General features: G+C 42.5%; 8 protein-coding genes and 1 pseudogene across 8 annotated transcripts; 4 read left to right on the top strand and 5 right to left on the bottom strand.

Moving 5' to 3' along the window:
- Positions 1-187: 187 nt before the first annotated feature.
- Positions 188-631, top strand: LOC136697643 (histone H3-like). Its single transcript, XM_066672855.1, has one exon. It carries the CDS (start codon positions 202-204, stop codon positions 610-612), a length of 411 nt encoding a protein of 136 aa, XP_066528952.1. The 5' UTR covers positions 188-201; the 3' UTR covers positions 613-631.
- A 398-nt stretch (positions 632-1,029) lies between these two features.
- On the bottom strand, positions 1,030-1,434 carry LOC136697659 (histone H2B 1/2). The gene has a single exon (XM_066672871.1). It carries the CDS (start codon positions 1,421-1,423, stop codon positions 1,049-1,051), a length of 375 nt encoding a protein of 124 aa, XP_066528968.1. The 5' UTR covers positions 1,424-1,434; the 3' UTR covers positions 1,030-1,048.
- A 555-nt stretch (positions 1,435-1,989) lies between these two features.
- On the bottom strand, positions 1,990-2,647 carry LOC136697663 (histone H4). The gene has a single exon (XM_066672874.1). It carries the CDS (start codon positions 2,631-2,633, stop codon positions 2,322-2,324), a length of 312 nt encoding a protein of 103 aa, XP_066528971.1. The 5' UTR covers positions 2,634-2,647; the 3' UTR covers positions 1,990-2,321.
- A 5,444-nt stretch (positions 2,648-8,091) lies between these two features.
- LOC136697623 (histone H1-like) lies at positions 8,092-8,750 on the top strand. Its single transcript, XM_066672836.1, has one exon. The coding sequence runs from the start codon at positions 8,127-8,129 to the stop codon at positions 8,748-8,750; it is 624 nt and encodes a 207-aa protein (XP_066528933.1). The 5' UTR covers positions 8,092-8,126.
- A 3,131-nt stretch (positions 8,751-11,881) lies between these two features.
- On the top strand, positions 11,882-12,287 carry LOC136697656 (histone H2B 1/2). The gene has a single exon (XM_066672868.1). The coding sequence runs from the start codon at positions 11,895-11,897 to the stop codon at positions 12,267-12,269; it is 375 nt and encodes a 124-aa protein (XP_066528965.1). The 5' UTR covers positions 11,882-11,894; the 3' UTR covers positions 12,270-12,287.
- A 791-nt stretch (positions 12,288-13,078) lies between these two features.
- LOC136697634 (histone H3) lies at positions 13,079-13,702 on the bottom strand. Its single transcript, XM_066672847.1, has one exon. It carries the CDS (start codon positions 13,675-13,677, stop codon positions 13,267-13,269), a length of 411 nt encoding a protein of 136 aa, XP_066528944.1. The 5' UTR covers positions 13,678-13,702; the 3' UTR covers positions 13,079-13,266.
- A 1,625-nt stretch (positions 13,703-15,327) lies between these two features.
- LOC136697647 (histone H2A-like) lies at positions 15,328-15,757 on the bottom strand. Its single transcript, XM_066672860.1, has one exon. It carries the CDS (start codon positions 15,735-15,737, stop codon positions 15,351-15,353), a length of 387 nt encoding a protein of 128 aa, XP_066528957.1. The 5' UTR covers positions 15,738-15,757; the 3' UTR covers positions 15,328-15,350.
- Positions 15,758-16,354: 597 nt separating this feature from the next.
- On the bottom strand, positions 16,355-17,471 carry LOC136697622 (histone H1-like). The gene has a single exon (XM_066672835.1). It carries the CDS (start codon positions 17,067-17,069, stop codon positions 16,380-16,382), a length of 690 nt encoding a protein of 229 aa, XP_066528932.1. The 5' UTR covers positions 17,070-17,471; the 3' UTR covers positions 16,355-16,379.
- LOC136697604 (phosphoacetylglucosamine mutase pseudogene) lies at positions 17,017-19,764 on the top strand (annotated as a pseudogene).
- The last annotated feature ends 783 nt before the right edge of the window (positions 19,765-20,547 follow it).

Raw genomic sequence — 20,547 nt, 5'->3', positions numbered from 1 at the left:
GGGGAGAGACTAAATAATTGAAAACTTGGCGTGATCAAAAACGCCCAATAGAGTCGATGGACGAGGGGATGGCCATCCAATAGGCGGCAACATCCAAGACGTCCAATGAGCGACGAGCTGCCGATTGCTTTAAAAGGCTGAGCGTTATGAGCGCGCTCATTCCTTGAAGTTTCTTGGAAAACGAAAGTAGAATTTAACGCGATGGCAAGAACTAAGCAGACCGCTCGTAAATCCACTGGTGGCAAAGCCCCGAGGAAGCAGCTGGCCACAAAGGCTGCTCGTAAGAGCGCCCCAGCCACCGGCGGCGTGAAGAAGCCTCACCGTTACAGGCCCGGCACCGTGGCTCTCAGGGAGATCCGCCGCTACCAGAAGTCAACGGAGCTGCTCATCCGCAAGCTGCCCTTCCAGCGTCTGGTGCGTGAGATTGCTCAGGACTTCAAAACCGATCTCCGTTTCCAGAGTTCCGCCGTCATGGCTCTCCAGGAGTCCAGCGAGGCTTACTTGGTTGGTCTGTTCGAGGACACCAACCTGTGCGCCATCCACGCCAAGAGAGTCACCATCATGCCCAAAGACATCCAACTGGCCCGCCGTATCCGCGGAGAGCGCGCATAAATCACCTTCTAAAGTTTAACACCCAAAGGCTCTTTTAAGAGCCACCGACCCGTTTCAGTCAAAACGAGTAAAAATGTCCTTTCTACTACACGCTTCTACATTATACTGTATATAATCCATACTAACTGCAGAGAGAAAATACATTTAACATTAAGAGGTCACAAACGACTCATCTCTTACAAGAAAAACCAGCATAGCAATAATTAAATGTGCTGATTTGGATAGTGTTGCTCTTTAGAATCCAGAGAGTTCGTTTCTCTGAATAGGTTTCAGCTCTATACAAGCAGCTATGTTTATTATATACCAGATTGTTTATCTGGCATTTATACGTCTCTCATAGAAGTAGTTTTACGTTACGGAAATGCATTGATCTTTTAAAAGAAAATGTGGGTGGCTCTTAAAAGAGCCGTTGGGTTCAGATGGGTCTATTCATTGTTTACTTGGAGCTGGTGTACTTGGTGACGGCCTTGGTGCCCTCGGACACGGCGTGCTTGGCCAGCTCTCCGGGAAGAAGCAGGCGCACGGCGGTCTGGATCTCCCTGGAGGTGATGGTGGAGCGCTTGTTGTAATGAGCCAAACGGGAAGCCTCACCAGCGATGCGCTCGAAGATGTCGTTGACGAAAGAGTTCATGATCCCCATGGCCTTGGAAGAGATTCCGGTGTCGGGGTGAACCTGCTTCAGCACCTTGTACACGTAGATAGCATAGCTCTCCTTCCTGGTGCGCTTACGCTTCTTTCCTCCCTTTCCGGCCGTCTTGGTCACGGCTTTCTTGGAGCCCTTCTTCGGGGCGGACTTGGCTGGCTCAGGCATTTCAAAGCTCTTGAAAATCTACTCAAGAATGAAGTAGGGCGGTGCTCAGACAAGGCTTATGTAGACTCAGATATGCTAATATAGTTAGGCTCCGCCTACTAAAAATGCTGTCGCAAGCCCATTACTCAGCTATCGGAGGCCTGTATTCCTCCCCCCAGCGCCTCTCTTTCTTTGTTAAGCTCCGCCCGCGACCTGATCTCTTTGTTCTTCCTCCCGCGCATTTCTGACCTAAAAGATCGTGTAAATGGAACATTTATATTGTAATGTATCCTGTAATTAATATGTATTATTTTACAGATTAATATATTTCTGAATATGAATTCTAGATGCATAATTCGGGAACTCTTAAATCATGTTGAATTTGCTTGGCTTTCTATCGAACACCCGTTGCTCAATGAATTTGGTCTGTTAACCTTCCCGCGCATTTCTAACTTGTAATAAATTAAAATATCAGACGTAATACTTCAATACACTTTCAGTGGGTTTAGTAATAAAACTTTTTAATGACAAATTTACATTGTAAGTACTTTTATTTTCTCTCTTGTTTGGCCACATGAAGTCCCCCATACAAGCCCCTCGTCCCTGCATGTTTTAGATAGAGAACATCAGTACACACTTCCAGATCTTGGAATAATACGTACGTTACAAAAAAAGTTTGCATGTATACATGTAAGTGAGTGAGGCGTTAGATGCGTGCTTACATACTCATTACCACACAAAGGACTTTCAAAGCAAAAAGTATCTTCAGCTTAGAGAACCCACTCTTGAGATGTATACTTAGCAAACAACAGAACCACGGTCACCATAATAAAGAAAAGAAAATCGGAAGTGCTACTTTATAGAACATGTGGGTGGCTCTTAAAAGAGCCGTTGGGTAGAAGCTTTGAGAGCTAAACGTTTAACCTCCGAAACCGTACAGAGTGCGTCCCTGGCGTTTCAGAGCGTACACCACATCCATAGCAGTGACGGTCTTTCTCTTGGCGTGCTCAGTGTAAGTGACGGCATCCCTGATCACGTTCTCCAGAAAAACCTTCAGCACACCGCGAGTCTCTTCGTAGATCAGACCAGAAATACGCTTGACACCACCACGGCGAGCCAAACGACGAATAGCAGGCTTAGTAATGCCCTGGATGTTATCGCGGAGAACCTTTCGGTGACGCTTAGCGCCTCCTTTTCCGAGTCCTTTGCCGCCCTTGCCTCTTCCAGACATGTTTCTTCTACTCTTCAGCTACCGAAAAGAGAACGAATGAAGACGTAGCTGGAGGGACGCTTATTTATGCTCCTCTACCGGACCTGGTTGAAAACAACGGCTAGAAAGGCGGAGCTTAATACAATAGACGCTGGAGAGACCATACACCACGCAGTGTCTAATTACTCCTTTCTGCTTGTTACAGTCAAAGTTTGCTTTTTCGTCAACGCTGCAATATGTACAGGGCATACAGAGGGTTCAAACTTGCGTTACTTTCAAACATATGGTGCAGCAATAAACATTAAAGAAACACAAATACACACTAATTGTAAAATATACATATAATATATATTAAGGTCCCTGATGTTGTCACAAACGTAATAAAGTGACATGGACACCTAGCGGATTAAAGCCTGTACTGGAGTGATTGTAAAGTCATAGAAATTGTATTGAGCATAAAACTGCTTAAAATGTTGTGTTTATGATGGCAAAGTAAGGTCCTGTGTACAGAAGGAAGGGGATACTGGACCCTGGTGTGTGATGGCAGGGGCAGAGCAGGTAGGGAATTATGCATCCTGACAGCCTGTCAGTCAGCTTGTTCTAGCCCAGATACTTGACAGTCTTCTCCCTGTTGGTAGCAGGCTGAAGAAACTATGTAATGCATGGGTATGGTCTCCTGCCATACAGAGGTCTTTTCAAGTCTCTCGCTCTTGCAGTTTGTCTCACCGTTGTTGCTGATGAGACCCACCACATTCCAGGCGCTAAACATCACCGTAAAGAGCTTCACAATAATATCCAGGGTATTACTAAACCTACGATCCATCGTCTGGCTCGTTGAGGTGGTGTCAAGCGTATTTCTGATCTACGAGGAGACCCATCGTATGCTTAAGCTTTTCCTAGAGAACATTATTAGGGACGCCTTAACTTTCACTGAGCACGCCAAAAGAAAGACAGTCACCGCCATGGATGTGGTGTACACCCTGAAACGCCAAGGACACACTCTGTTTGGTTTCAATCAACACTAACCCCGCATTTTGCGGGGTAGAAACACACCTTATATAATCAGCTTTGTAAGTCTTGAATGTCTGAAAGCGTCTGTGAGCTCCGTATACCGTTAGAAAGCGCAGATCCTACCATTTCTAAAAATAGCGCTCTTATCGCGGTGCTGTGAAGCCTCTGGGAGTAATCCAGTGTGAAAAACCACCTAAAAATCAAGGTGCTCCTTCAAAATTTGTGTGTCATGTTCGTCATGAAAGATTCTAATGATAATCGCTATAATCAGAAATAAAGACGCTGTAAAGGAACAAGAAAGACGGCGTTTACTTTCAGTTTCATTTTGACTCAAATGACGTCATCTCACGCTGTCTCTGGGCAGAAAACTATGAGTCATCAGCATAAACATATTCCTATTATTGATTTATAGGTTTTCAAGGTTTTTGTAGGTTTCACATCAAATAATAATGCATCAGATCAACAAATATAAACTAAAAAGCTTAAATAATTCTTTATTGTGTATTTATATCTTTAATAGCTATATACATAGGGTTCATAGGGCTACGTGATCCGATCGACTAAGATCAGCTTTTAGAGCCATCAACATTCTCAGATAAACAGCCATTCCAAATTTCCTGTTTAAAACAAACATGCTCACTTTTGATTTCTCTCAGTAATCAAAGGCTGCATTCATATATATATATATTTTCTGGTAAATGTGTTAAACACAAAAAAGTTTTCTCTTCAGATTGTTTGCACCTTTTATGTACGTCTTTCCAAATTCCATTTATCACTGGTCAGAAATGGTCGGGAAGGTAAATAAAGGTTTAGGATAGCTTTATGTCTGTTGAGCAGATGAAACCTAAGCATACGGTCAGTACTTCAATATACATTTGTCAATAAACATTCTCACAACCAACAGTCACTGCTGCTTTAATACATTTGGAAGAGCTCTCATTCAACACGTTTACCATATGGTCAGCAGTTCTGTATTATACTTGTTCTTGGCCAACATTGTTCAACTCCCGTATAAGACGACTTTAAACCTTTAGTTTTGAGGATTTGGTGATACTTAGTTCTAGATCACAAACACAAACCCAGGCCACCCCAATGCTGTTACAGCTCCATCAGTTCCAGTGATTCACAGTTCAGTGCTGGGGTGTTATGTAATCCTATTCCATCTGTACACTTTGAAGATCCACAAGAACGAATCTGAAATAAATTCAGATTCTGAAAGAAATTCGAGAAAGAAAAAATATGAGCAGGGTTTGAGAAGCATACAATAAATAATTTTACAATAAATATTTAATCCATTTACATCTTCTTACTTCTTACATTAAATGTCCTCTTTGGGCCTAGTTTGAGAGAGAGAGAAAGAGATAGATAGATAGATAGATAGATAGATAGATAGATAGATAGATAGATAGATTATTTATATTTTTTGGTACTATTAAACAAGATGGCGCCCACCATGGCAGATGTTTCTGCATCATCTTCCTGACACCAAAGCTACACTTACACACTGTTTAAAAACAGTATTGAGGCACTCCTGGACATCAGTACAGTGAAACATGAACTAATCTTTAGTCTTACTTTGACTTTCTGTTACATTCACACTTCACTGATTCTAACCCACTAGGTCCAGCTGTGTCGGATGTGAATGAGAGGCGTAGCTGTCGGACAGAGCAGTCAAAGCAGAAGTGATGCGAGGGAGGGTCTACATGCTCAGCTAAAAGCACTGAATTGTTTTTAAGCATTTCATTTGTTTCATTCATTCATTTTCTGTAACAGCTTCATCATAAAATCTCCAAGCAACTCTAGCCAGTCCATCACTGAGCATCATCACACACTCTCCCATTCATTCATTATCTGTAACCGCTTATCTAATTCAGGGTCGGGGTGGGTCCAGAGCCTACCTGGAATCATTGGGCGCAAGGCAGGAATACACCCTGGAGGGGGCGCCAGTCCTTCACAGGGCAACACACACAGTCACACATTCACATATACCTGCGGACACTTTTGAGTCACCAATCCACCTACCAACGTGTGTTTTTGGACTGTGGGAGGAAACCGGAGCACCCGGAGGAAACCCACGCAGACACAGGGAGAACACACCACACTCCTCACAGACAGTCACCTGGAGCAGGAATCGAACCCACAACCTCCAGGCCCCTGGAGCTGTGTGAGTGCGACACTACCTGCTGCGCCACTGTGCCGCCCCACACTCACCCAGCATATCATAAATATTATTTACCATATAATAAAATGTAACCTGAGCAAAACAAACAAAAAAGGTAAAAGTGCAGTGACATACAAACATTTTATTCCACTCGCCATATTTGTGCATGAAATCTATAGCCCTTATTCAGCATGTTCTATAATGGCACTGCTGTGTCTGATCCACTCTTCCCAATGTAACACACCACATCCACGTCAGTGTCAGTGCAGCCACATCATACCTGCTCTGTGATGGTCCTGTGGGGTTCTGACCATTGAGGAACAGGGCAAAAGGGGGTTAGTAAAGTATGCAGAGCAAAATATTGACTAGAATGAGGCTCTTTATTATAGAGTTTTTCTTGTAATCTGTGAAAGTGTCTGTGTGACATTACAAATCATCCAAAGAAAATGTGCTTATATTTTCTCTCTCACACTTTCTCTTTGTATCTCTCTTGACGTCTCTCTGTTTCTCTCTCTTCCACAGCCAACTCTGCAGAGATTCAGTTGACTTCAAAAGGCTGCTCGAGCCGAAGTTTCTGTGCCACCCCTTTCCTTAAAATGGAAAACTCTGGAATCAGTGGAGATGTGAGCTGTTGTTCAGGGAATCTGTGTAACGGCGCTGAAGGGGTTAAGATGAGTCTCCTGGTCGTCCTGGTTCCTCTGCTCTCCTCCTTCCTCTTCCTCTGAAATCTCTGCTGAAGAGGATATTTTCTCACGTGGCTTTTTCCAGAACAGCAGAATCATTTAATGAAATGTGTCTCAGTGATTCACTGCATGAATGATGCATAAAATAACTTTAATAAACATTGTGGAGTGCTGCAGTGCATTTTAATGTCGTATAATAATCTCCAAAAGCAAGAATATTAATCTCACATGTTTAGTGTTTTCAGTGTATTCCTATTTGATTTCATAGTGTTATCTCTTTAGCATTTTAACCCTCTCAGAGACACACTGTGCTAGATAATGTAAAGTGGCTGAAAGTGTTTAATACTAATACTATTGTTATTATTAAAAAGGGACAAGCTACTGCTTCCACTGTTTTGAATCTGTTTTGTAGTTTCCATTTTAAACAACTGCTGTCAGTGTTACAGCTCCTTAATGGATGAGAGTATAAGTGTTAATAGGTAACTGTTGGTGTGAGTGGTTTTGAGCTGGTGGAGGGAGGAGATAGATCAGGTAAATAATCAAAAGTCTAAGCTCCTCAGAGGGGAATCACTGGCACGAAGTAAAGAATATGGTAGTGTGTCATGTCTAGGGCCAGAATTAAATCAGGGGTGGGTTTAGAGAATAAACAGGGGACAGCAACTCTTTATAAAAGCAGGGGGACACTAGACTCAGTAAAAGAGGTGATATCACTGTGGTGTAACCATTAAGGTTTGGATTTATATCTTTATTTAGAAGAAGTGTACTAGTCATTACATAAATTGCTGTTACAATGACTCCACGCATGCTGAATTAAAGCAAGACTTCTTCTACTGTAAACATGTTGCACAGAGCTAAGAAAAGGTTCAGAAGTGAATGTAGTAATTGATGCAGGGGAAACGTTCAGTATTCTGTACTGGACAGATCTGGATTGTAATGGGATAAGTTACTTTCTCAGATTCATAATATCTGTGTCATCAGTTATGTTTGTCATTATACACTACTGTGGAAAACAGAGAATGGAAAACAAAATGTCTTAAGGACACAGGATCGATTAATAGGCCTTCACTGTGGTCTGATTTACACGGACACACGCACAGGCGGAATACGGCTCTAACGGACACTGTCCTCGCATGTGTGCTTTACTGGGTTCGCGAGAAGTCCTTTTTCAAGAAGTAAACGGAGCTCTATGCCGCTGGTATTTCGTCCACGCTTTTGCCGAGGCTCACCTCTAAGGCTCCCCGGACCTTTTCGAAGGATCACGCCAGAGTTTGTCGCCATTTTCCACCGAAATTCGCGACAAATCCGCCGTCTCTTGTTAGAAGCGGTGGTGGAGAGACACACTTTTCAGAGTTCCGTGCGAAACGAGGCGTCGCTGTGCGGCCGTTCCCGGGCTCCAGTTACACGTATGAGACTGCTTTAGACGGACGCGTGGTTTGTTAGTCTCCAAATTGCGCCGTTATTTCTATTTCTGTCGATAAAAGCCGGGAGAAAACACAAGTGAGAGCGTGTTGGTGAGGCACGGCTGTAGGGCGAGCGCCGGGTTGAGTCTTCACCGTTCTCATGTGTCTTTTAAAAGCCGTCCCCTCGGCAGGGAGGAGGTTCCTCAGAACAGAATTGTCTTTGTGTGGATTTGCTCCCGTTAAGAATCTAAATAGAAAGATGGCAGAAGTCGCTCCCGCTCCGGCCAAGGCTCCCAAGAAGAAGGCTGCTGCTCGCCCTAAGAAGAGCGGCCCTAGCGTCGGTGAGCTCATCGTCAAAGCCGTGTCCGAATCCAAGGAGAGGAGTGGTGTGTCTCTGGCCGCACTGAAGAAAGCCCTCGCTGCCGGCGGTTACGACGTGGAAAAGAACAACTCCCGCGTCAAAGCTGCCGTCAAGAGCCTGGTGACCAAGGGCACACTGGTGCAAACCAAAGGCACCGGCGCGTCTGGCTCTTTCAAACTCAACAAGAAGCAAAGCGAGGCCAAGAAACCGGCCAAGAAGGTAGCGCCTAAAGCTAAGAAGCCTGCCGCCAAGAAACCCGCCGCGGCTAAGAAGCCCAAGAAGGTAGCAGCAAAGAAGCCCGCCGCCGCTGCCGCCAAGAAATCCCCGAAAAAGGTGAAGAAGCCTGCGGCCGCCAAGAAGGTAACCAAGTCCCCCAAGAAGGCAAAGAAGCCTACGACCCCAAAGAAAGCAAAAAAGCCCACTACCCCCAAGAAGGCAGCCAAGAGCCCCAAGAAGACAAAGGCAGTCAAACCCAAAGCGGCTAAACCCAAGGCGAAGAAGGCTGCCCCTAAGAAGAAGTAAACATACATTATTTTCATTCCTCAGTCTTTCAAAGAACACAACGGCTCTTTTAAGAGCCAACCACATTTTCCTCTCAAAGAGCTGTGATTTCAGTTATTGAGTGTTATTCATTTTCTTTAATGTCTTAGTTTTATTGGAAGCACCAGATGGAAATTATAGATGTAATTAAGAATTTAAATGATGGTTTACCTGAGGAATTTTTTAAAGCGTGTTTCGTCTGAGATCTTTTAGTAGAATAATATTAATAATATAATATATAATAATAAGGTATTGAGTAAGAAAGAACTTATTAAAACTCTTATTACCAGAACTGATGTCCAAGGCTAAAGACTGAGTTAATCCGTCTAAATTCAGCAGGTGCTAGCTCTCTCAAACCCGCATTATAACACTGTCCTCAACAAAGCTTGGGTTTCACCGACACAAAGTGTAAATTCAGTCATTTAATCCACATAGCAACCGGCAAAAAGCACTTATTACCAAAATGGATGTGGGAAGTGAGCTAATCCGGCTAAAGCTAGCAGCTGAAAACCCTGGCTCACTGCTCCGTAAGTCTCACAAAATAATTATTACACGTTCCTCAACAAAACTATCATTAACTATCACTGCAAATCCTCCGCAACGTGATTTAGAAGTGGCTTAGTACAGTAAACCAGCAGATTTTAATGGGGACAAAAAATAACGATATTAAGACAGAAATGAATCAATTAAAGACAGTATATTATAAATATAGAATACAGATTTTAAAATCCTTTGTTCTGTCAAAGTTATTGTTTTAAGCAACAGTTTTCCCTTTAAAGGAATAACGCATCACTAGACTGAATAAACTGTGTACAACTGCATTTCGCAACAAAACTTTGGAGAAAAATTAGGGAAATTAAATGTTCATTCAAGTGAATATAAAATAATTATAGAAAATAGTTTTAGTAAAACATTGTCAGAGAAAGTTAGAGATATCTCATGGTTGATTTCTGTTAGAAGACTCGCTGTCAGAGCTGCAGAGTAAAACAGAGCTGCTATGTTAAGACATCTCAGTGCCCTCTGCCAAACTGCAATGATGAGGAGACTGTAGAACATTTTACTTTAGACTGTTTCTATAGATCCAAAGAAGTTTGGAATAAAATTAAAAGCATTGATATCTGAAATTAATATGAAAACAGTAGACTTTGGTCTTTGGTCTTTTGTTTCAGAACTCACCTGATTAATCAATATTATGGAAAACAAGAAGCAGAATGACGACTGACCAGCAATTTGTGTCCAGTGATTATGTTTTTAAACAAGTCTTAATCAGAAGAAGGAGGACTCTGGACTTTCAAACCCAAAACCTCAATAAATGGAAACTTCTAAAATGTTGATATTTTGCGTATATCGATAGGTGTGTATATGAGGGTGTAGTTGTTTTTTTGATTGAAAGATTAGTTTTTTTATGCATGTGTAGGTATATGCAGATGTGTACATGCATATTGATGTATTTGATTTTCCAAAATTCATTCATTCATTCATTATCTGTAACCCTTATCCCATTCAGGGTCGCGGTGGGTCCAGAGCCTACCTGGAATCATTGGGCGCAAGGCGGGAATACACCCTGAAGGGAGCACCAGTCCTTCACAGGGCAACACACACACACACATTCACTCACACACTCACACTTTTGAGTCGCCAATCCACCTACCAACGTGTGTTTTTGGACTGTGGGAGCACCCGAAGGAAACCCACGCAGACACAGGGAGAACACACCAAACTCCTCACAGACAGTCACCCGGAGCGGGAATCGAACCCACAACCTCCAGGCCCCTGGAGCTGCGTGACTGCGACACTTTTCCAAAATTAAATTACTTTATTATATTTGTAATGGGGTGGCACAGCAGATAGTGTCAGAGTCGATGTGTGTGTGTGTGTGTGTGATAACATCCAGGATATCACCAAGCCTGCTATCTGCCATCTTTCCTGTCGTGGTGGTGTCAAATGTATCTTGGCCCTGATCTACGAGGAGACCCATGGTGTGCTGAAAGTGTTCCTGGAGAATGTTATCAGGGACGCCGTCACTTACACTGAGGACACCAAGAGGAAGACTGTCACCGCTGTGGAGGTGGAGGACACCCTGAAATGCCAGGGATGCACTCTGTGTGGTTTCAGAGGTTAAAAGCTAGACTTGACCAAGATTTAAAACTAACAGCTCTTTTTAGAAGCCACCCACAATTTAAACAAAATAGTGTTTTCTTAAAACTGAAAGTAGTTTTTATGAATTGCAGGAAAAATATTTTCATTTTTGAGACGTTGTGTGTTAAACACAAGAAAAGCTGTGTCTAAAACAATACAAATAAGATATAAACGTGTATATAAACGTTCACAAAGTGAGGCCTTTATAAACACAGTGTTGGTAAAATACCATTTTACATGTGAGATACGCTGAAAGTACATAATGTACAGCTATATTTGTCACACTAGAGGCTTGACACAAAATTAAAACTCAAGAACCCTACAAACTTAGTTGTCCCCATGACCAACAAAACTGCTCCTGGCCCATGACTTCTCTCTTAGACAAAAAAGACTCTTCATTTGCTGACAATCCCATCATTTTAGTAATAAGCACCTAAAGAAAACGTGTCAGAAACAAAACGCCAATAAACCAGTACAATTTGGAGCATATTTAAATATATTAACACATGGGTTTAAAATGCATTTATTGTTATCACTCCACATATTGAAGGTTTATTATTTAATTTCTGCACATTTTTACCACAAATAGAGAACAAACATTAGCATCCAAATGGCCTCATATTTGAGAAGTTCAGAAACCAAATAGTAAAATTACTGGCGTGAAGAGCTCCGAAATCATGTTTGAAGATTTAATACTTAGAAATATAAGAGCCCATAAAAAGCTTGTATTGTAAAATATTACATATGTGATGTTTTAGGTCAGAAATGCGCGGGACGAAGAACAAAGGCAGCTCCGGTCGCGGGCGGAGCTTAACGTCAAGAAAAAGAGGAGCTGGAGGGAGGAGTTCAAGCGGCTGAACACTGATCAATGGGCGTCAGACAGCATTTGAGTGGGCGGGTCTATGCTTCATCAGCATATTAGAGTCTACATAAACCGCGCTCAGGACCCTCCTCCTCACTCCTCAGCTGTGTTTGATAAGTGTCACAATGCCTGAGCCAGCCAAGTCCGCACCGAAGAAGGGCTCCAAGAAAGCCGTGACCAAGACGGCCGGAAAGGGAGGAAAGAAACGTAAGCGCACCAGGAAGGAGAGCTATGCTATCTACGTGTACAAGGTGCTGAAGCAGGTTCACCCCGACACCGGAATCTCTTCCAAGGCCATGGGGATCATGAACTCTTTCGTCAACGACATCTTCGAGCGCATCGCTGGTGAGGCTTCCCGTTTGGCTCATTACAACAAGCGCTCCACCATCACCTCCAGGGAGATCCAGACCGCCGTGCGCCTGCTTCTTCCCGGAGAGCTGGCCAAGCACGCCGTGTCTGAGGGGACCAAGGCCGTCACCAAGTACACCAGCTCCAAGTAAACGGTGAAAAGACCCATCTGAACCCAACGGCTCTTTTAAGAGCCCCCCACGTTTTCGTTTAAAAGATCAATCTGTTTCCGTAAAAAAACAGATCTACGTCTACAAGAGACGTACTAAAAGATAAAAACTGGATAAAAGAGCCACTCAAGTTTTCGTGTTTCAATCATTTTCCATAAATCTGAGAAGGTCAATTCTTCCAAAATTGTCTTAAAGCTGCGTATTAAATTCACTTCAAGTTTCTTTCGCTTCAAAGTTTTCAGCTGTTCCTTGAATTCTAAGACACTGCTGAAGTAAAAAAAAAAAAAAGCTTAGGATGTGTAGACCATTTTTATTAAAACCATAAAATGCCCAATGCCTTTGTGTTGAGAAAATCTCAAACATTTTAACTGTAGTGTAATATCTAATGTGTGGAGGAGAAAGTAAAGGATATTGGTTTAAATTTTGATGTGAATATTAAATGTATATTTTATGGTATTTTTGATTATAATGAGGCTAAATGTAGTTTTGTGGTATATTATGTGTCTGGTAAAATCCAAGTTGTGGAAAACAGGATGTACAATGACTACAGAAGAGTCTTTTGTTACTAGTGACGAAATTATGAAGAGAATTAGGACTGAATTAAAAATACCCTTAATGCACTTTTTAAATTCTCTGAGACACTAAGTATATGAGAATGTATGTTTGTGGTTAAATTCCTAGGTGTATGTGTAACTTTAAGCTGGATTTAAAAATCTACATGAAAAAGTTTTTTTTATTACTAGTTTATTTTTAAAATAAGTAAATATTCAGTGTGATCATAAATGCATTTTTTCTGTGAATCAAATAATGCAGAATATTGTTAAAGTTGATTTATTGTGGTGCACAACTATTTTGGGTTATTTAATGTTTATCTCATGAAGAAACCATTCTAACAGGTGGTGAAAATCAGTTTACTCGTTTTAACCGAAACAAGTTGGTGGCTCTTAAAAGAGCCTTTGGGTGTAAAACTTTAGGTGATTTATGCGCGCTCTCCGCGGATACGGCGGGCCAGTTGGATGTCTTTGGGCATGATGGTGACTCTCTTGGCGTGGATGGCGCACAGGTTAGTGTCCTCGAACAGACCAACCAAGTAAGCCTCGCTGGCCTCCTGGAGAGCCATGACGGCGGAGCTCTGGAAACGGAGGTCGGTTTTGAAGTCCTGAGCAATCTCACGCACCAGACGCTGGAAGGGCAGCTTGCGGATGAGCAGCTCCGTTGATTTCTGGTAGCGGCGGATCTCCCTGAGAGCCACGGTGCCGGGCCTGTAACGGTGAGGCTTCTTCACGCCGCCGGTGGCTGGGGCGCTCTTACGAGCAGCCTTTGTGGCCAGCTGCTTCCTCGGGGCTTTGCCACCAGTGGATTTACGAGCGGTCTGCTTAGTTCTCGCCATCGTAAAATGAGCTCTGCTTGTTGTTTAGAACAGAAACACAATGTGAGCGCCTGGCGTCCACGGCCCTTTTTATACTTGGAGCTGCTTGTTCTCATTGGACGTCTGGAGTGTGGCAGCCTACTATTGGACGGCCGTCCCCTCGTCGCCTCAACGCTATAGGACGGCTTTATTCCCGCCAATTTCTCAAATTACAAGTTTCTTGTAGTTTTCACACTAGTGATGGGAATTTCGGCTCTTTTTGGGGAGCCGGCTCTTTTGGCTCGGCTCTTGAGGCTCCTGAATGGCTCTTTGTTTTACCACTTATTTCCACTGGTACAGAACAATATTACCTACATTTTACATGACTATTTGGACAAAATATTATTGTTCAATATTAAAAATAATAAATAGTGTTGCAATGGCCAATTGTTTTTATGGCTGTCTTGTAATAACTCACTGATTGCACTCACACATTCAATTGTATAAATAACTTTAAATAATAACTTTAAATTATAAATAACTTTAAATTTTTATTTAAACACCTTAATAAAAAATCACTTGTAAACTCTGAAGTATAGCCAATGGAACCCAAAAGGTAGGTATTACAAAATAGCTTATTAAATTAAATAATCATCCATTTCTGATTAATAAAATAAACAAATAGTCTGCAAAGTGCAAAACAGCAGCATTCAACGGTAGTGATTAAAACAACCACAACTGTCAACAAACATTTTACTGATTTAATATATTCTTAATCTATTTTTTGGAAGGCAGATTGGCATTCAGGAAAACCAAGTGTCTCAGCTTTGAGGGTTGGAGCTCGCTTGTTGTTCTCTGATTGGTTGAATGACAAGCCTTAGAAAAAAATGGCTCGGTCTTAGACGGGACCAGGCTCTCATCGTTCACTTACAAGAGCCGGCTCTTTGAACCGGTTCGTTCGCGACCGACACATCACTAGTATTTTGTAAATAGAAATGGTTAATGACATAAGCTTTCCTGCCTTTTAATACTTTGTGCTCAGATTAACTATATATCCTTAAGTATACATTTTTTTATCTGAAACCAACATGAAAATATATAAAATATTTTAGGATTGAGTTTGTTTGTTTTTCCACATTTTACAAGTAAATCATTTAATTTCCAGTTTTGTTAAATACAAATGATATCAAAGGTGTTTTCATATTTTTATTTTTGAACTTGATGCTTTGAGTGATTCACTGAAAAGACAAGAATCAATGAAGGGGCCCTGTACGTTCCATTTAATTCCTCAGTTTAGTAAATGATTATATTTTGAACATTACATCATAGTAAGTCATGATCTATTCTTATTTTAACTTGATTCGTTAATCATCTATATACACAAAATACAGCAGCTCAGATCAATATAACATGTAAAATATGCTGCATAATGGTCAAAAACTAAATATTCATGTGAATGTGATGCTGTGATTACACACTAATCATATTGCCACTATCTATTCTCCGCTATACTGACCCTACAGAAGAACTATATTGCTGTACAGTAGCAAACCGAAATTAGCTTAAATAAAGTCGATTCAAATTATATACATTTACGTTGCTTCATTTGCGCGAGAACCAGTTATGAGTTTAAGAGGAAAAACTGCACTTTTCTTGCAAAGGTGAGTGGCTCTTAAAAGAGCCTTTGGGTAAATCCAGATAAGTGGAGCGATAGTTTACTTGGTCTTGGCTGCTTTCTCGGTCTTTTTGGGCAAAAGCACAGCCTGGATGTTGGGCAGTACTCCGCCTTGAGCGATGGTCACTCCTCCGAGGAGTTTGTTGAGCTCTTCGTCGTTACGAACGGCCAGCTGCAGATGGCGGGGAATGATTCTGGTCTTTTTGTTGTCACGGGCAGCATTTCCAGCCAACTCTAGAATCTCAGCGGTCAGATACTCAAGCACAGCCGCCAGATAAACGGGAGCACCAGCACCCACACGCTCTGCATAGTTTCCTTTACGTAGAAGTCTGTGCACACGTCCAACAGGAAACTGCAATCCAGCCCGAGATGAGCGGCTCTTAGCCTTAGCTCTAGCTTTTCCACCAGTCTTTCCTCTTCCACTCATTTTATTAGTAATGCAGTATAGCAAAAGAGCAAAACCGAAACAAAATACTCAGAAATCCGTGCGCTTCTTATATAGACATACTATCTGCTTTCCTACTGGCTACATGCAATGGTTCTTCAACAACCAATCAGAGAAGGGTTATTAATAACCACCTATTTTCCCTTCCGCAAGCGACATTCCATATTCTTTGTGTGTGTGTGTGTGTGAGAGAGAAAGAAAGAAAGATTTATTTTTCTTGAGCATTCGCAAGTGTAGATAAGCATTGAAGCATTGGCTGTACATTATAAGTACATTAGTCTTACGACCGATGTTTGAAATCCCAAAAGTTTATTTAAGTGGAGACTATTGTCAGAGATCTTTGTTGAATTATGGATCATTATTGCTTATGATTATGGATAGTACCATTATCCATTAACCATTAAACTACTTTTTAAGAGAGGACCCCCCAGACATATTTTAAATGTATAATTCCCTTCGAGGGGCAAAATAATCTGATCTGGTGTTTCCAATTTAAAAGAAAAAGTACCAGTTAAAACTTCATGACTTACTCATTAACTGAAAACGCAGCTCTTTGAGAAGAAAATTTGGTTGGCTCTTAAAAGAGCCGTTTTGTTCTTTGTAAGATTAAGCAATGAAAATATTCTACTTCTTCTTGGGGGCAGCCTTCTTCGCCTTGGGTTTAGCCGCTTTGGGTTTGACTGTCTTCGCCTTCTTGGGAGTCGCGGGCTTCTTTGCCTTCTTGGGGGACTTGGCTACCTTCTTGGCGGCCGCAGGCTTCTTCACCTTTTTCGGGGATTTCTTGGCGGCAGCGGCGGCGGGCTTCTTTGCTGCTACCTTCTTGGGCTTCTTAGCCGCGGCGGGTTTCTTGGCGGCAGGCTTCTTAGCTTTAGGCGCTACCTTCTTGGCCGGTTTCTTGGCCTCGCTTTGCTTCTTGTTGAGTTTGAAAGAGCCAGACGCGCCGGTGCCTTTGGTTTGCACCAGTGTGCCTTTGGTCACCAGGCTCTTGACGGCAGCTTTGACGCGGGAGTTGTTCTTTTCCACGTCGTAACCGCCGGCAGCGAGGGCTTTCTTAAGTGCGGCCAGAGACACACCACTCCTCTCCTTGGATTCGGACACGGCTTTGACGATGAGCTCACCGACGCTAGGGGCGCTCTTCTTAGGGCGAGCAGCAGCCTTCTTCTTGGTAGCCTTGGCCGGAGCGGCTGCAGCGGGTGCGGGAGCGACTTCTGCCATCTTTCTATTCAGATTTGTAACAGGAGCAAATACACACAGAGATAGTTCTGTTCTGAGGAACCTCCTCCCTGCCGAGGGGACGGCTTTTAAAAGACACATGAGAACGGTGAAGACTCAACCCGGCGCTCGCCCTACAGCCGTGCCTCACTAACACGCTCTCACTTGTGTTTTCTCCCGGCTTTTATCGACAGAAATAGAAATAACGGCGCAATTTGGAGACTAACAAACCACGCGTCCGTCTAAAGCAGTCTCATACGTGTAACTGGAGCCCGGGAACGGCCGCACAGCGACGCCTCGTTTCGCACGGAACTCTGAAAAGTGTGTCTCTCCACCACCGCTTCTAACAAGAGACGGCGGATTTGTCGCGAATTTCGGTGGAAAATGGCGACAAACTCTGGCGTGATCCTTCGAAAAGGTCCGGGGAGCCTTAGAGGTGAGCCTCGGCAAAAGCGTGGACGAAATACCAGCGGCATAGAGCTCCGTTTACTTCTTGAAAAAGGACTTCTCGCGAACCCAGTAAAGCACACATGCGAGGACAGTGTCCGTTAGAGCCGTATTCCGCCTGTGCGTGTGTCCGTGTAAATCAGACCACAGTGAAGGCCTATTAATCGATCCTGTTTCCTTAAGACATTTTGTTTTCCATTCTCTGTTTTCCACAGTAGTGTATAATAACAAACATAGGAGGACAACGGTGTGAAACTGATTGACCCTATGGGGGAGATGGTAACCCCAGCCTGGGAAGGCTATGCTACACAGCTGGCCAATGCTGAGCAGGAGGCTCTTTGCACTGTACTTAAGGACATCATTGAGAAAGAAGACATCGACATGAGTGAGACAGCTAGCGTCTTCAAAGGCAGAGATACCAGGCCAAGCAGTGAAAACCTATCACAGGCTGTTTTGGATGGAATTTCCAGTTTAGGAGGGAACAGTAAAGACTATGGCCTTGTTACCACACCTCAGCTGCATTATATGGTCCGCTGTCGCAATACCAATGGTTGTTATGGTACTGACACATTACAGGGCTACTATCAGAAAATCTCCCAAGCTTTCATTAAACTCGTCAAGAATGCAAAGAATCACACAGATGACCAGAAGAGACTGCTGGTGGATGGTGCCAATGGGATTGGTGCTCTGAAACTGAGAGAGCTGGAGATATTTCTCAAATCTGCACTGCAGGTGCTGCTATTTAATGATGGCAGCAATGGCAAACTCAACTACATGTGTGGAGCTGACTACGTCAAAGTACAACAGAAATCTCCTAAAGGTATGGGTATGGAGGCAGGCCAGCGTTGCTGTTCATTCGATGGTGATGCGGATCATATTGTTTACTATTACAATGACTCAGTTGGGTGCTTTCATCTGCTGGATGGAGACAGAATTGCTACTCTTATTAGCACATACCTCAAAGAGCTTCTGACACAGGCAGGGCTGAACCTCCAAATTGCTGTTGTACAAACAGCGTATGCTAATGGAAGCTCCACACTATACTTGGAAGATATCATGAAGGTCACAGTGTGCTGTACAAAGACAGGTGTGAAGCATCTTCACCACACAGCTCAGAAGTTTGATATTGGAGTTTACTTCGAAGCCAATGGGCATGGAACAGTCCTGTTCAGTCAAAAAGCAGAGGAGCAGATCAGGCAGCTAGCCAAAGACACAAATGCGAGCGATGAAAAGAAACATGCAGCCGAGCTTCTAGAGAACACCATCAACCTCATCAACCAGGCTACAGGCGACGCTATTTCAGATATGCTGGTGATTGAAGCTGTGCTGGCTGTAAAAAGGATGACTGTCCAGGAATGGGACAGCATTTACACAGACCTACCCAACCGCCAACTCAAAGTCAAGGTAGCTGACAGGCGTGTGATAGACACGACAGATGCAGAACGACGTACAGTAACACCAACAGGATTACAAGATGCCATAGATTCTCTGGTTAAGAAATACACAAAAGCTCGTGCCTTTGTTAGACCCTCAGGTACAGAGGAAGTGGTCAGGGTATATGCTGAAGCTGACACACAGGAGAGTGCGGATGGCTTGGCACATGAAGTGAGTCTGGCTGTATACCGCCTGGCTGGAAGAGTTGGGGAGAATCCTAAGCCTTTAAATTGACCCCCCACCACACACACACCCCCACACAAACCTTTTTAAATATTCAGTGCTGTCCTATGAACAGCATTATACACTCTATTTGTATGTATTAAACCTGTTTGTCCAACTATTTTTCTAGACACCCCTTATATATGAATGAATTCAGCTTTTCTAAAGTGCACACAGCTTGTGTAGACGTATTGTATCTGTCTTTTTAAAGCCAAACAACCGAATGAAGTGACATATCCTGGAGCAGTTGCTCATGAGCTTTAGATTACCATGACTAATGTGAAGTGATTGCTAGAGGGGTGTAAAGCTCCTCAACACTGGGCTGTGGAGCAGTGCCTCTGCGTTTTCTGTAGTAATGGAGCTTTGGGATTAGTTTAAATATCATATTTGATCCAGAATTAGTTTCTTATGGCTAAATGCCATCAGGTTCTCTCAGACACATTTCAGCATCTTGTCTAAAGGCTTTCCAGAGAAGGGAGATCCAGAACAAATTGTCTATGAGCGGGTGTCCACAAATATTTGGCCATGTAGTGTAAAAGTGTTCTATTAATCATAATGATGACACTATGAATGAGCAAATTATTTGAATGAATGTTGAATAATGAAAATTTTAAATTAGGGATGGTGTCACAATATTTATCTTTTGAAGTGTAGTTTTTCATGGGACACTAATTTAATGCATGTTGATTCTGAAAATGAGACACTGAATATTTGAGATTGTTATTTAATGACTTGGATCCTGTTTTCTCTGTTGCACTTTAAGCATTCCTGAACTGGATAATCAGTCTTTTCTATGAAGTAGATTTTGTACACTGTCAAATAAAAAAGACCATCATAAGAAGGAAATTTAAACTTTGTTCATAATCCATTTCTTGTTTGTCAAGGGAACAGCTGAAGCTAGGCATAAATGCTTTCCAATGTTTTCTAAAGTCTAATCTAATGCTTGTTACGACCCAGTCTAAGGTTGAGCCGTAACAGAATGAGGGATGTGTTGGAATTAATATATGTGAAGAGAATAACTGTAACAGATGTAAATGGTGAAACAAAGGACACAAACGGAAACACAGAATGGATAATGAATATAATATATATTGTAAATGTGATATGTACAATGAAACCAAACACCAGTGAACGTCAGGATGGCCTTTAGCCGACAAAAACAACAAACAAACACCCCTCCTAACTGACACACAAACAGCTCTAACTTACCTAAGTGAAACAAATGGAAACAAAAGACAACACCTTACCTTCCTCCCTGTCTATACACAAAAACACACACAAAACCCACTCCCAAAACAATCGGCAGCCAACCCTACTCTGGTGAAATATATACACAGTGTTACAATATTTTACAAAAGATAGATCTAGCGTCAGTAATCAAAAAGGGGCAAACACAAACTCGTAGCCGAAATAGGAATGGATCAAAGTCAAAACCAGGTAAACAGAATTCAATATACACAATACAAATCACAGCACA

The sequence above is a fragment of the Hoplias malabaricus genome, chromosome 5, assembly GCF_029633855.1.
Source record: "Hoplias malabaricus isolate fHopMal1 chromosome 5, fHopMal1.hap1, whole genome shotgun sequence".
NCBI lineage: Eukaryota > Metazoa > Chordata > Actinopteri > Characiformes > Erythrinidae > Hoplias > Hoplias malabaricus.
Note: the sequence above shows the minus strand (reverse complement) of the source record. Positions and strands in the feature narration are given on the sequence as shown.

Excerpts from the sequence above, each read along its gene's own strand:
- LOC136697647 (XM_066672860.1), bottom strand. The coding sequence starts at position 15,737 with ATGAGTGGAAGAGGAAAGACTGGTGGAAAAGCTAGAGCTAAGGCTAAG.
- LOC136697643 (XM_066672855.1), top strand. The coding sequence starts at position 202 with ATGGCAAGAACTAAGCAGACCGCTCGTAAATCCACTGGTGGCAAAGCC.
- LOC136697659 (XM_066672871.1), bottom strand. The coding sequence starts at position 1,423 with ATGCCTGAGCCAGCCAAGTCCGCCCCGAAGAAGGGCTCCAAGAAAGCC.
- LOC136697622 (XM_066672835.1), bottom strand. The coding sequence starts at position 17,069 with ATGTGTCTTTTAAAAGCCGTCCCCTCGGCAGGGAGGAGGTTCCTCAGA.
- LOC136697663 (XM_066672874.1), bottom strand. The coding sequence starts at position 2,633 with ATGTCTGGAAGAGGCAAGGGCGGCAAAGGACTCGGAAAAGGAGGCGCT.
- LOC136697623 (XM_066672836.1), top strand. The coding sequence starts at position 8,127 with ATGGCAGAAGTCGCTCCCGCTCCGGCCAAGGCTCCCAAGAAGAAGGCT.
- LOC136697656 (XM_066672868.1), top strand. The coding sequence starts at position 11,895 with ATGCCTGAGCCAGCCAAGTCCGCACCGAAGAAGGGCTCCAAGAAAGCC.
- LOC136697634 (XM_066672847.1), bottom strand. The coding sequence starts at position 13,677 with ATGGCGAGAACTAAGCAGACCGCTCGTAAATCCACTGGTGGCAAAGCC.